This window comes from Bos indicus x Bos taurus, chromosome 23 (genome assembly GCF_003369695.1).
Source record: "Bos indicus x Bos taurus breed Angus x Brahman F1 hybrid chromosome 23, Bos_hybrid_MaternalHap_v2.0, whole genome shotgun sequence".
Lineage (NCBI taxonomy): Eukaryota > Metazoa > Chordata > Mammalia > Artiodactyla > Bovidae > Bos > Bos indicus x Bos taurus.
The window spans coordinates 53,104,393-53,118,925 of NC_040098.1; the positions used below are offsets into that span (position 1 = coordinate 53,104,393).

At 43.9% G+C, this 14,533-nt stretch overlaps 1 protein-coding gene across 8 annotated transcripts in view; it reads left to right on the plus strand.

Moving 5' to 3' along the window:
• The window catches only part of EXOC2 (exocyst complex component 2), a 123,559-nt gene that overhangs the window by 57,389 nt on the left and 51,637 nt on the right, over positions 1–14,533 (plus strand). For 7 of the 8 annotated variants that reach the window (XR_003508148.1, XR_003508150.1, XR_003508151.1 and 4 more), the window contains exons 12-14: positions 6,389–6,514; positions 9,352–9,476; positions 14,428–14,493. Coding sequence is in view for 5 of the 8 variants with exons in the window: in XM_027524838.1 (XP_027380639.1) it covers positions 6,389–6,514; positions 9,352–9,476; positions 14,428–14,493 (317 nt within the window). In the remaining 3 variants the exon portion in view is untranslated. The remainder of the gene's footprint in view (positions 1–6,388; positions 6,515–9,351; positions 9,477–14,427; positions 14,494–14,533) is intronic. The other variant, XM_027524839.1, reaches the window with a different exon arrangement.

A 14,533-nucleotide genomic window follows, 5' to 3' on the forward strand; every position in this document is an offset into this window, starting at 1 on the left:
AGATGGGTTTCTGGACACAATGAGCTAATGGCGTGGTGGTGGCAGTGCCTGCGTCTCTTCCAGCACGTCTCATTTCTTGTGAATCTTCTTCACTTTCATTCAGGTCCTCTCAGGAACCTGTTTTCAAAACAAAGGCTTGTTGGGTTCTGAATCTAAAGAATGGATTGTGAGTTCTGTTGTGACATCTGCACTTGGACTTGAACACCAAAGAAGAGAAATTGATTCACCCACCCCAGGCAGAAGGGTTACGACCTGAGACAGTGTTTGTGATGTGAAACTAGTTTTAAAAGATAGAGTGTAAATACTTCAGACAGGAGAAGATGTCTTTGTAAGTAAAGCTGGTTTTTATGCATTAATTTAAGGAACCTAATATAATTTTTAAAAAGTTTTACATGGTGGTTTGTGTTAAAAATGCCAATTGTATTTGTCTTGTGGTCTTCAAGAAAAGCTCATGAGCAGAGATGGTGGCAGATTTTCTGAGCCAGGGAGACCTGGTGTGCTGCAGTCCGTCGGGTCGCAGAGAGTCAAACATGACCGGGCTGAGCCAAGTCCTCCGTAAAAGCTGTGTTTTTCTAGGACAGGTTGTTTGCATATGAAGCTTTGTCCGCAGAGGTAGGTCCCAGGGTGCTATTCTTGTGGATGCTGCAGCAGCACCTTCTCTGGATGCCAGTTTTATGGTCATAGCACAGACCAGCCTGGTGAGTGGTGCCTGATGGTACGTACCAGGACTCAGACAGGCGGTGACCGCGGCCCCTCACACGGCCAGCCGGGCACCCGGGAGCGCGTTGCTGCTCCTCGTGGCCTGCCTCTGTAGCCCACATGCTATCTTTTGGCTTTTCTAAGGGGAGACAAAGATGGGGAAAGAGCAGGAATAAAGATCGGCATTAAAGAATTCATCTTTAAAGCGTAAATGCCTGTGGACGAATCTGTTTTCTTCCAGCCTGAGGTAGTTAACTGTTCGGCTTCTCTTCCAAAACTTTTACCACCTTATGAGAAGTGTCATTTGTCTCTTAAAATTCCTATGAAATAGGGCCAAAATGAGACTAAATCTTCAGGTTTCCTGTCAGGAAAAGCCTTTGGTTTAACCCCCTACCGACATTCTCAAACAGGATTTTTAAAGGTAGCCTTCAAAGGCATTTTTTCCATTGTTCTGAAAACAAGTTTAAGTCTTAAAATACATGCTGACTCTTATCTAGTAACTCCAGGGAGCATCAGTCTGCTGCGGCCTTAGGACTTCCCAGCGACGTGGTGGGGCAGAGGCAGAGCAGCGCTTCCAGAGTAGGTAGAAGCAGGAGCTTCTTGTGCACAGTCACATGGCAGGAGGAAAGACTCTTCTGGGTGGCTCGGGTTCTCTTTGGAAATGTAGACTGATACGTCACACGGGAAAGGTTTGATCTGAACCATCACAGTATGGATCTGTTATAAAGGGAAAATAGTAAGCATAGGCAGGCAAGCAAGCAATTGCTCAGTTGTGTCGGACTCTTTGCGATCCCATGGACTGTAGTCTACCAGGCTTCTCTGTCCATGGGATTTTCCAGTCAAGAGTACTGGAGTGGGTTGCCATTTCCTTCTCAGGGGATTAAGCATAGAGGCTGTGCTAACTCTCTCCTCTTTTAAATATTTCAGACATTGACCAGATTATTAAGCTAATTATTTGCTGAAATAAAAATATTTGTTTATCCAATTGTCTTAAAATATAAAAAGGCTGTGTTTTTCAACTGAAGCTCACCAAAATACATGCATAAATTATATTTCAAATTTATGTGCAGTTTTGTGAATGGATGCAGTATAACTAAACTTTTTTTTCTTGATATTTAAAAAATACAGCTGGGACCTTTATGTAGACAATCAGTGGGGTTACTAAATTTAATTCTAGTGTTTCCATAACGTAGGTTCAAGTGGCTCCTGGGCAGCTGGTTAGGTGTAGCCTCCACTAGGAGACTTGGTACAGATTCCTCAAGTCTTCTGCAAAACTACAAAAACAGCTCTGTGCTTAAAAAGACAGTAAACGTCTTGTTATACGTATATTAGATGCGTTAATAAAATAAGTTTTATTTTCAGTTCAGTTCAGTCGCTCAGTCATGTCCAACTCTTCGCAACCCCATGAATCGCAGCACGCCAGGCCTCCCTGTCCATCACCAACTCCCAGAGTTCACTCAGACTCACGTCCATCGAGTCAGTGATGCCATCCAGCCATCTTATCCTCTGTCGTCCCCTTCTCTTCCTGCTCCCAATCCCTCCCAGCATCAGAGTCTTTTCTAATGAGTCAACTCTTTGCATGAGGTGGCCAAAGTACTGGAGTTTCAGCTTCAGCATCATTCCCTCCAAAGAAATCCCAGGGCTGATCTCCTTCAGAATGGACTGGTTGGATCTCCTTGCAGTCCAAGGGACTCTCAAGGGTCTTCTCCAACACCACAGTTCAAAAGCATCAATTCTTCTGTGCTCAGCCTTCTTCACAGTCCACCTCTCACATCCATACATGACCACAGGAAAAACCATAGCCTTGACTAGACAGACCTTTGTTGGCAAAGTAATGTCTTTGCTTTTGAATATGCTATCCAGGTTGGTCATAACTTTCCTTCCAAGGAGTAAGCGTCTTTCAATTTCATGGCTGCAGTCACCATCTGTAGTGATTTTGGAGCCCAGAAAAATAAAGTCTGTCACTGTTTCCACTGTTTCCCCATCTATTTCCCATGAAGTGATGGGACCGGATGCCATGATCTTCGTTTTCTGAATGTTGAGCTTTAAGCCAACTTTTTCACTCTCCACTTTCACTTTCATCAAGAGGCTTTTGAGTTCCTCTTCACTTTCTGCCATAAGGGTGGTGTCATCTGCATATCTGAGGTTGTTGATATTTCTCCCGGCAATTTTGATTTCAGCTTGTGTTTCTTCCAGTCCAGCGTTTCTCATGATGTACTCTGCATATAAGTTAAATAAGCAGGGTGATAATATACAGCCTTGACGAACTCCTTTTCCTATTTGGAACCAGTCTGTTGTTCCATGTCCAGTTCTAACTGTTGCTTCCTGACCTGCATACAGATTTCTCAAGAGGCAGGTCAGGTGGTCTGGTATTCCCATCTCTTGCAGAATTTTCCACAGTTTATTGTGATCCACACAGTCAAAGGCTTTGGCATAGTCAATAAAGCAGAAATAGATGTTTTTCTGGAACTCTCTTGCTTTTTCCATGATCCAGCGGATGTTGGCAATTTGATCTCTGTTTCCTCTGCCTTTTCTAAAACCTGTTGAACATCAGGAAGTTCACAGTTCAAGTATTGCTGAAGCCTGGCTTGGAGAATTTTTAGCATGACTTTACTAGCGTGTGAGATGAGTGCAATTGTGCAGTAGTTTGAGCATTCTTTGGCATTGCCTTTCTTTGGGATTGGAATGAAAACTGACCTTTTCCAGTCCTGTGGCCACTGCTGAGTTTTCCAAATTTGCTGGCATATTGAGTGCAGCACTTTCACAGCATCATCTTTCAGGATTTGAAATAACTCAACTGGAATTCCATCACCTCCACTAGCTTTGTTCGTAGTGATGCTTTCTAAGGCCCACTTGACTTCACATTCCAGGATGTCTGGCTCTAGGTCAGTGATCACACCATCGTGATTATCTGGGTCGTGAAGCTCTTTTTTGTACAGTTCTTCTGTGTATTCTTGCCACCTCTTGCTAATATCTCCTGCTTCTGTTAGGTCCATACCATTTCTGTCCTTTATCGAGCCCATCTTTGCATGAAATGTTCCCTTGGTATCTCTAATTTTCTTGAAGAGATCTCTAGTCTTTCCCATTCTGTTGTTTTCCTCTATTTCTTTGCATGGATCACTGAGGAAGGCTTTCTTTTCTTGCTATTCTTTGGAACTCTGCATTCAGATGCTTATATCTTTCCTTTTCTCCTTTGCTTTTTGCTTCTCTTCTTTTCACAGCTATTTGTAAGACTCCTGGTCTTGTTTTTGTTGACTGTATAGAGCTTCTCCATCTTTGGATGCAAAGAATATAATCAGTCTGATTTCGGTGTTGACTATCTGGTGATGTCCATGTATAGAGTCTTCTCTTGTGTTGTTGGAAGAGAGTGTTTGCTATGACCAGTGCATTTTCTTGGCAAAACTCTATATTAGTCTTTGCCCTGCTTCATTCCATATTCCAAGGCCAAATTTGCCTCTTACTCCTTGTTACTTCTTGACTTCCTACTTTTGCATTCCAGTCCCCTATAATGAAAAGGACATCTTTTTTGGGTGTTAGTTCTAAAAGGTTTTGTAGGTCTTCATAGAACCGTTCAACTTCAGCTTCTTCAGTGTTACTGGTTGGGGCATAGACTTGGATTACTGTGATATTGAATGGTTTGCCTTGGAAACGAGCAGAGCTCATTCTGTTGTTTTTGAGATTGCATCCAAGTACTGCATTTTGGACTCTTTTGTTGACCATGATGGCTACTCCATTTCTTCTGAGGGGTTCCTGCCTGCAGTAGTAGATATAATGGTCATCTGAGTTAATTTCACCCATTCCAGTCCATTTTAGTTCGCTGATTCCTAGAATGTCGACATTCACTCTTGCCATCTCTTGTTTGACCACTTCGAATTTGCCTTGATTCATGGACCTGACATTCCAGGTTCCTATGCAATATTGCTCTTTACAGCATCGAACCTTGCTTCTATCACCAGTCACATCCACAGCTGGGTATTGTTTTTGCTTTGGCTCCATCCCTTCATTCTTTCTGGAGTTATTTCTCCACTGATCTCCAGTAGCATATTGGACCCCTACTGACCTGGGGAGTTCCTCTTTCAGTATCCTGTCATTTTGCCTTTTCATACATGGGGTTCATGGGGTTCTCAAGGCAAGAATACTGAAGTGGTTTGCCATTCCCTTCTCCAGTGGACCACATTCTGTCAGATCTCTCCACCATGACCCGCCCGTCTTGGGTTGCCGCACGGGCATGGCTTACTTTCATTGAGTTAGACAAGGCTGTGGTCCTAGTGTGATTAGATTGACTAGTTTTCCTTGAGTATGGTTTCAGTGTGTCTGCCCTCTGATGCCCTCTTGCAACACCTACCATCTTACTTGGGTTTCTCTTACCTTGGGCATGGGGTATCTTCATGGCTGCTCCAGCAAGGCACAGCCACTGCTCCTTACCTTGGACAAGGGGTATCTCCTCACCACGGCCCTTCCTGGCCTTCAACGTGGATAGCTCCTCTAGGCCGTAAGTTTTATTTTAAAGTTGTTATAATGAGGATATATATTAGGAAGTTTCTAAAGTTTATTTTTTGGAGATTTAAAAAAACAGTTTCTCTCCTGAATGTTTTTCACATTGTTGATCACGGTGTTGATTTAAAGAGAAAAGGCAAGTCCCAGTGGGCAGTGCTGGTCGTGTTTCCCCCAACCCGAGTCCTGCGTGGCTGTGCCCTCCTTGCTCGCCCTTGCTTCAGTGGCTTTAGAAGAGGCAGTGCTTCCAGACTCTTGTAGTAGGATTTTATTCGCTCTCTTTGAGATTTGTAAGCCATAGAGGATATACAGAAGAAAGTAGATCCAGGAGAGAGGGATCGGAGAACAGTGCCAGGTGTGACTGCAGTGGGGCCTGGTCGTCCTTTCGCTTTTGTCCTTCTTCAGGAGGAGGTATCGAGATGATGTTCAGGGTGCTGTGAATCTGATTCACGGTGCGTCCCGTTAGAATTGCTGCTGTTGCGGGTCAGCAGTGCAAGTTTATTTAAGCCCTTTTCGTACTAGATGCAGCTCAGCAGTGTTTTACACGATTGTGCATTTGTCTCTTAATCTAATTTGAAAAGACAAAATTAGCTTCCAAATTAAAATGGAGACTAGTGATAAGTACACTGGCATTTGAACATCTGATTTACTGTTGAAACAGTGTAGCATTCACTTGCGGCCCTGTCAGTGACACGTCAGCTTCTGGGATGTTCACAGTGTGGGCTGGGAAGGACCCAGGCCGGGCAGCTGGCAGCGGGAAGAGAAATGGGAAGCCAGGTCCCACAGCCCAGAAACAGAATCGTGGATTCAGAGGCTTAACGGGAGCAAGCAGAGCTTTCTGCTGCAAGTCTGCTCACTAGACCCTGTGCCTTCCTTTCCCAGCCAAGCTGCTTTTCAAAAAATGAGTTTTCATCCTGGTTTTTATGTTTATGATCCCCCGCCTCTGTTTTCCAGACATTAATTCTAAAATGATACCTAAGTTTTGTGTCTGTACTAAGCCAGAGTAACAGATTTAATCCTCCAAATCTGTATGGTGGGAGTGACTTTTAAAAGTTATTTAGACAAAATATTTCTAGTTCTACTTCAGTTGATGCCTTATTTAAAAGATGGAAATTTAGAGCAAGGTCTAAATTTCAGTCCATTTAATTACCTAGTAATTTCCAGGAGTCCAAGGAAACACCGCCTCTCTTTTCAGGGCCCCCAGGCCTTCACAGCACCTCGCTGGACCTCGACGCAGAGGTGCGCGCCTCCGCGCCCAGTCACCTCGGGCAGACGGCGTCGCTGAAGAGGGGCAGCAGCTTCCAGCCTGGTCGGGATGACGGTGCGTGTCTCCCTCCGCTTCTTTCAGATTTGTGTTTGTGTAGCTGCCGTTTTTCTCCTGGAAAATTCCATAATTACTTGTGTTCCTGCTGCTGTTACCAGCCATCATGCTTTCTACTTGTTAAGTAACAGCCCAGAAATTAAACTTAGCAAATCACAGTGTATTTTACATTGCACGTTAAAGAAATGCCATTTGATTTTTTAAGAAACCATTGGGCATAGGTCAGTGTTACTCACGTTTCTGTGGTTGAATTTTTCAAAATATGCCACAGAAAAAATTCTCTGAGAACTTCTTCAGGATGAATGTTGCAACAAAAGTTGATTTCTGTAGGCAGTACAGAAAAATAGTAGACAATTCTTTACCGAATTTTAAAATTTGGTTTGAAAAAGAGTTGCTCATTTAATATTAATCATAAATTGGTAATCGTCTTTCCTGGGGTAAGTAAGGCATCTCAGATTGTAATTGTTACATTTATTCCTGAGGTTGACATTTATCTGTTGTTTGTTTTCATATGTGAGATATAAAACACGTGGTCACAGTACACTCATGTAAAGGTTGATGCTGTCAGTCACTGGTGACTTACAACCTCAATAATCAATATAAGGAATGCAAATGAGGTAATAGAAACATGTCTTATTAATTTCAAATACCTCTGAAGGTTATTTCAAAGTATTTCATATTATTCTTTCAAGTATTAGAGTAGAGACTTATTAATAATATGAATGAGTGTCCATCGTAAGCACAACTTAAAATCAGATGATTCTTTTGTGCTAAATGAAAGGCTGTCTCTATAACTGTCAGTGTTCCCCCTTCCTACCCTGCTCCCACCAGACACTGGAGTAAATATCGGGAAGAACGGGGCTGCTTGCTTCTGTCCAGTGTGGAGCATGTAGCCCTGTGAGCAGAGGCCACCAGGGTCTGATCCACAGTCAGACTGCTGAGCATCAGAGCACACCTCCTTCCCTGACAAGGGCGGTGCGGTGTCTGTGAACCCTGTGTGCACCTCTCCCTGCTGCTCTGTGCTGCCCTGCCTCCAGCCGACCCTCTAACAGGCTTAACTCAGAAGTGACACTTGAGGCTGACTGAATTATATCTCCATCTCGAGTCAATTCAGTTCAGTTCAGTCACTCAGTCGTGAACAACTCTTTGTGACCCCATGGACTGCAGCGCACCAGGCTTCCCCTTCCATCACCAACTCCTGGAGCTTGCTCAAACTCACGTCCATCAAGTTGGTGATGCCATCCAATCATCTCATTCTCTCTCGTCCTGTTCTCCGGCCTTCAGTCTTTCCCAGCATCAGGCAGGGTCTTTTCCAATGAGTCAGTTCTTCACATCTGACCAAAGTATTGGAGTTTCAGCTTCAGCATCAGTCCTTCCAGTGAATATTCAGGACTGATTTCCTTTAGGATGGACTGGTTGGATCTCCTTGCAGTCCAGGGGACTCTCAAGAGTCTTCTTCAACATCACAGTTCAAAAGCATCAATTCTTCGGTGCTCAGCTTTCTTTATAGTCCAAATCTCACATCTGTATATGACTACTGGAAAAACCATAGCTTTGACTAGATGGACCTTTTTCAGTGAAGCAATGTCTCTGCTTTTTAATATGCTGTCTAGGTTGGTCATAGCTTTTCTTCCAAGGACCAAGCCTCCTTTTAATTTCATGGCTGCAATCACCATCTGCAGTGATTTTGGATCCCCCCAAAATAAAGTCTGACACTGTTTCCATTGTTTCCCCATCTATTTGCCATGAAGTGATGGGACCAGATGCCATGATCTTAGTTTGCCATGATCCATGTTGAGTAGTTCAGATTTATCTTGCCTGGGTTTTGTCAAGCTTCTTGCATCTACTTTATCACATTCTGAAAGTTTTCATCAAATTTGGGAGATTCTGGGCAATCACTTTGTCAGACTTTCTGCTTCCTTTTCTGGACCCCAGTGGCATGTCTGTTGAGCCAGTGGGTTATCCATAGACTGCAGAGGTCTGATCCTCACCCGTCTTTCCACTCTGCTTCATTATAGAGTTGATTACTCTGCCTTCAGCTTCTCTGATGTTTTATCTTCAGTGGCTAACCTAAACATTTCACATTGTTTTTTCATCTCTAGAAGTTCCATTTAGTTCTTTTGAATTTCTTCCCTTTCTTTCCTCGTCATTTTCGTGTTTTCCTTTACTTGAACATTGTCCTTGTGGGTTAATTCCATCTCTGTCATTTACTCTTAACTAGTTTTCTCCCAGTTTTCTCGTTCTGATTCTCTTTCCCCTGCCTTTCATCCTGGCTAGTCATGTTTTTGTTTCTCAGACACTGGGAATGTTCAGAGTTAAGTGTCTGGGTTTTGTTGTCTCCCTTTAAAGAGTGTGAGACTTTATCAGTTACTTGCAAATAAGTGTGTTTCTTGTAAGGCTTGTGGTTAATTTGCTGGAGCAGTAGCCTTCCTTCTGGAGCCCCTGCTGAAAGGACTGGGCTGGTCAGGAGGACTGCTCCTTTCCTGCCTGTGGGGCTGCTGGGCCCCTGCCCTCCCCACTGCCCAGCTGTGAGGCTCCCTGGGCTCCTGGATCCCTGCCCTCCCCACTGCCCAGCTGTGGGGCTCCCTGGGCTCCTGGACCCCTGCCCTAACCACTGCCCAGCTGTGAGGCTCCCTGGGCCCCTGCCCTCCCCACTGCCCTGCTGTGAGGCTCCCTGGGCCCCTGCCCTCCCCACTGCCCGGCTGTGAGGCTCCCTGGGCTCCTGACTGCACCACTGCCCTGCTGTGAAGTTAGTTGTGGGTTCAGCAGTTGTTCAAAGAGATTTTCACTCTTGATTCAAAAGTATATTAATACTGTTACCTTCTTTTCCCCTTTAGCGTGGAGATGCAAAACTCCCCATCGGGTGGCATTTGTTGAAAAATTGACCAAGCTTGTTTTAAGTCAGCTGCCCAACTTCTGGAAACTCTGGATTTCATATGTTAATGGAAGCCTTTTCAGCGAGGTATGTGTACAGATTTGACTATAGATGTAGCTCAGTCATTGTGAGTTTCTAGTTTTAATCATTTTAGATTTTGAAGTGACTTTTTTAAAACCTCAGAAGCCCAGAGCCTCTATTGTCAGATATTTTAAGATTAGTTGAAAATTCTATTCAGCCCTAACACTAATAGCTGTGTGGCCTTGATCAAGTGCCCTCCCTGTTCTGGCCTCAGGCCCTCGACTGTAGAGAGAGAGTAGTGAGTGTCTCCCAGGAGGTGGGTGAGGGTTTGGGGAGGCGGCCACCCAGAGAACAAGACTCTGGCGTGAGGACAGTGCCAGTCAGGCCGTGTTGTGGGTGAGACTGTTGTGCAGTTAACAGGAAGCAAATGACAAAACAAGGAGAAAATGCTCGCATCTTGCACCGGGTCTGAAGTGAGAAGGAATTTCCCGGTTGGACAGAACATAAAGATCCTGTTTTCTGGCCCCTGTGTGATCCACCTGAGAAGTTGCTTAAGCCTTTACATTCTCAGAAGCTGCACATGTGCTCAGTGTCCTGATCATAGTTGGTAGCACAAAAGTTAGGGACGTAAAGAAGCGGCTCTGCTGTCCCCCTTCCTGTCCACCTGTGACCGACCCCCAGGTCCCAGGGTGTAGACTGAGCCTTTTGTTAGTGGTTATAAAAAAGCTCTGTTGAAAGTTAATTGTGCAGAGGTCAGTCTCCCATACAGCATGTACAGAGTTTGGCCTTCACAAATGCAGACCTGCTTGTTGCTGCCCAAGGAGGAGCATGCTTTCAGATGTCCTGAAGCAGGTTTTGTCAGCGCTCCACTGCACACGGGCCCCACCAGCCCATGTCTTCATTCATCATGGCTGTGAGGGTAGCAGCCTCTGTGGGAGGCAGCGCCCCCACTGCCATGTCGTACCCTCACCCTCTTACCTGCCCCACCAGAGCAGGTCCCTCTTGAGACTGGAAAGAGGAGGTGCCTCCACACCAGTGCCTGGACAGGTGTGTTCATAGCTTCTTGTGCCGAGTGTCAGCGTTTGAACACCCAGTGTGTGTCGCTGACTAGCTGTGATGTGGCAGCTAACGGTATGTGAAATGCTTATGACAGTATCTGGCAGATAAATAAGATGTTGCTCTTACTATTTGGAGAAAGTATTCTTTCCAGTATTTGAAGTGTCGTTGGCCTGGCACACAGTAGGTGTCTCATAGCTGTAAGAAGTGAGGCAGTGGTGTTGACCAGAGATGTGCAGGGCGACGCTGAGGCAGGGGCTCACATACCTAAGGGAGCGGCGCCCTGGAAACTGGCTGAAACTCATTGTTGTTTTTTTCCAGCAGAGTGTTTTTCCTTCCAGTTGTATCAGTTTCTGGAGGTGCTCTCCCCCTCTGCATGGACAGTAGTTATCTCATCTTGAGTCTTTTTAGAGTTTTTGATCTGGAATAATGTAGTGAAAAGGGACTATATTTTCCTGCCTTACAAGTTATACCTAGTTGTGGTAAATGTCTAGATGAAGTATTTAATTGCAGATGAAAACTAAATGAGCTCAGGAATAATATTAGCCCTGAAAAAAAGAAATCACTTGTAATTAGTTGTATGAGTGGATTTGCCTCTGGAGTTTCTACCTATTAATAGTCATAAACTTCTCTTAAAAGTTTATAGTAATATTAGTTAAGTGTAATTTACTCCACAGATTTGGGTGTGTTTTTAAATTAAGTTACCCTCTACTGGAAAGCTAGTAAGACCCCAGAGGACAGTGGGAGGAATGGAGGAGTTAGGAGAGGGAACTGTCACGTCATGAGTGGAAACCAGAGACTTAAATTAACGTTGGGAAGAATTCCAGGGTTTTTGGTATTTAATTTCATACAAGAAAGCTCTGAAATATTTAGTCGCAACTTACTTGAATTTCTTTTCTTGTTGTAAAACTGTTTTTGTTTTATTTAGAGTTCATCCGTTAAAAGATTTAGATGGAGTTTCCAACAGTTTAACAAATAGTTCTTCAGACTAGTCACGGCCATGAGAAGTAACATACGTGAATCAAAACAGTGCAGTCTGACCGTTGGTCTCACCACAAAGGAGTTTTGGTCTGTGTGTGCAGGAAAGAGTTAAGGGTTTTAGCTAGTGAAATGGTTAGTAGTAGGGTAAGATCTCACCTTTAGATACATTTTAAATGTAGTGTATTTTCAGGTGAAAACTTTTAAAGTATCCAGATTTTTAAATATTAGGAATCAGCATTTTAAAAAATTATGTAACTCATAGTAAGTATGTAAATTAAAATGTTCTTCCTGTTTCAAAATTTTCTTTTTAAAAGCAGGGCAAACTGCACATAATTCAGCATGTTGGAGATATTCAACTCTTTATCAAATAAAAACAATAAGTAACAAATTTTTTTAACAATTGGAAGAGGAAGGCCTTATAACTGGTTCCCCCACCCACTCACTCCACCTGCTCACTTCTTTACGTGATTGGAGACGCCCTCGGAGTCTAAATGGTTATTCTGTCCAGTCGGCGTCTTCATGCATGCACTAGCACCTGTTTGGTGGGCAAAACTATTGTGGAAAAGTTTAGCCTTAATTTTAGTATGATGTTTTTAACAGTTGATTTTTACTCTTTCCGTTGATTCAGAGCTATTTCACAGGACAAAGGACTTTGAAGTAATCTTCCCATTGGACAAGCATTTAGTGCTATGGCAGATATAAGAAAAACACCATCTGGCAGTCAGGATACTTAGTTTTATATGGGCACAACCCTTCACGGAGACAAATTACGCCTTCTTTCAGAGTCCCTCGCCACCGCCACAGCGTGGTCAGGGCTCAGAAAAACAGCTGCTAGGATGTTGGCTCTGTTTTCAGCAGCATATATAGAGAGAGAACGGATTTGTTCCAAGGAACTGTCTCCCAGGACTGTGGAGTTAATAGCCCCGAGGTCCGCAGTTGGCGTGCTGGAGACCCTGTGGTTCCCAGCTGCAGGCCAGCAGACTCCAGACCCAGAAAGCCACTCTTTCACTGTTCTGCTCAGGCCTTCTGCAGACACCAAGAAGGCAATCTGAAATTCAGATTTGGAAAGCAGATCTTTCTGCGAGGAAAGATTTGGGCTGGAAATGTGAATTTGGAGCTGTGATCTTGTGACTTATAATGAGAAGTATGTACTTGATCTTCACTTCTGATATTGTGACTTCCTAAGTCACAGTGCAGGCATGTTAGTGAGTGTCTCATCTCCCCGCTGAGGCCAGGCTCGTTGTCCAGAGGACCAGCCGTGGGTTTAGAGGGTAGGAACTTTCAGTGCCACCCCAGAGAGAAGGGCTGGAGGCTGCGTTCAGTCGCCAGGGGTCTCGTCAGGTGCGTCTGCATGATGAAGCCTCAGTAGGAGCCCCGGGGACGGGGACACCTCGCCCTGGGCCTCTTGTCCTTCCAGATGGTCACTCCACCATGAGCTCCTCTGGTCACATCTCACCACAGCTCTGCATCACTTCAGTTGCTTCTCAAGTGTCTTAAAAATAAAGGGAGAAAAGCATCAGTTTCTGTAAATCTTGGTGTACAAAGAATTTTGAGTGTTGTTGGCCAAGAGACTTAGGAATTCGCTTGTTGAATTATTATCGTGATTTTTCATTCTTTCAAAAAAGCATCACTACAAAGAAAAAAACATTAAAAGTTGCACAAGAAGTGTGAGTTACTGCCAGAGAGGGGTGTGTGTCTGTGTGTGCCTGCCTTGTCCGTCAGGGTGTCTGACTCTTGGTGAAAACACCAGCATCCTTATCCTTGTCTTCCTCCTTCAGGTCAAAAGTGTTGATCATGTAGATGACTCTCCACAGTTTCTCTAGCTTATACCTAAAAAAATGACATTACCTGAAGTATTTTAAAATTACCTTGGTGTCAGTATCACAGTCATTTATAATGCAGTTATTCCTAACTTAAAGTTCTCCACCTAAATACACCAGTGTTTTACCTTTTAAGGTTATGGTGGTGAGTTTTTTTATGTCATTTCATGATGACTTGTTCCTTCGGAAAGTGTCCTAAGTTTGTCCTGCTAGGACATTCTATAGAATAATATTTGGTTGTAAGAAAATTTGATAATAAAAAGTTAACTGAAATCCAGTTGAACAGATTTCTCTCTTAATCAGTGTAAAGTGGTCTTCTACACATTGCTCTAAGGAGAAAGAGAAATCAGAGGAAAACATGACTCTGCAGTCAGTTCTAGAATACATTCCCTCCAAACTGGACTAAAATCCCTGGAAGAAGAGTGCTGATGCGTAATTTTTAAAAAATAAAATACCACCATTCACTCTTAACTCTCACAGTCGCGAATACTGTTGGGGGGAGTGTGGGGACAGGGTTTCCCAAGTGGTGCATTCGTAAAGAACCCGCCTGCCAATGCAGGAGATACCAGAGACGCAAGTTCAACCCCTGGGTCAGGAAGATCCCCTGGAGGAGGGCATGGCAACCCACTCCAATGTTCTTGCCTGGAGGATCCCATGGACAGAGGAGCCTGGTGGGCTACAGTCCATGGGGTCACAAAGAGTCAGACACGACTGAGCACACACACACACTGAGGGAGGCGGGCGGTGGACCCCCCCAGAGCTGCTCCTGCTCTCGTCTCTACACCCACTCCCGGGAAGTGGTGCTGGAGCAGCATTGTGGGCTGCATGCCTGTAGGTTTAACCGTAGAAAGTTGTAGACGAGAACGGCATGTGACATTCACCTACAGAAAGGATAGCTTCAGCTTCATACTTAGGTTTATTTATGGGAATTGTACTTAAAGCTTTTAGAAGATAAATAGCTTCTTGTTGGAATAATGAGGGTTTTCTAATTAGTCATCCCTTAATCAGAGACTTAGACTACTACTTATACGTTCCTTTTAATCACGTTATAACCATATTTCACGCTCTCTTTACATACAACAGCTAAGCATGTCTTATTTTTATGAACTATTTCTAGAGACAACTAATAGGTTTTTTGTTTTTTTATTTTCATTTTTCAGACTGCTGAGAAGTCAGGCCACATTGAGAGATCAAAGAATGTAAGGCAAAGACAAAATGATTTTAAGGTAAGTTAAGGATAAGTATGTAGACTCTTTCTTGGGGTAG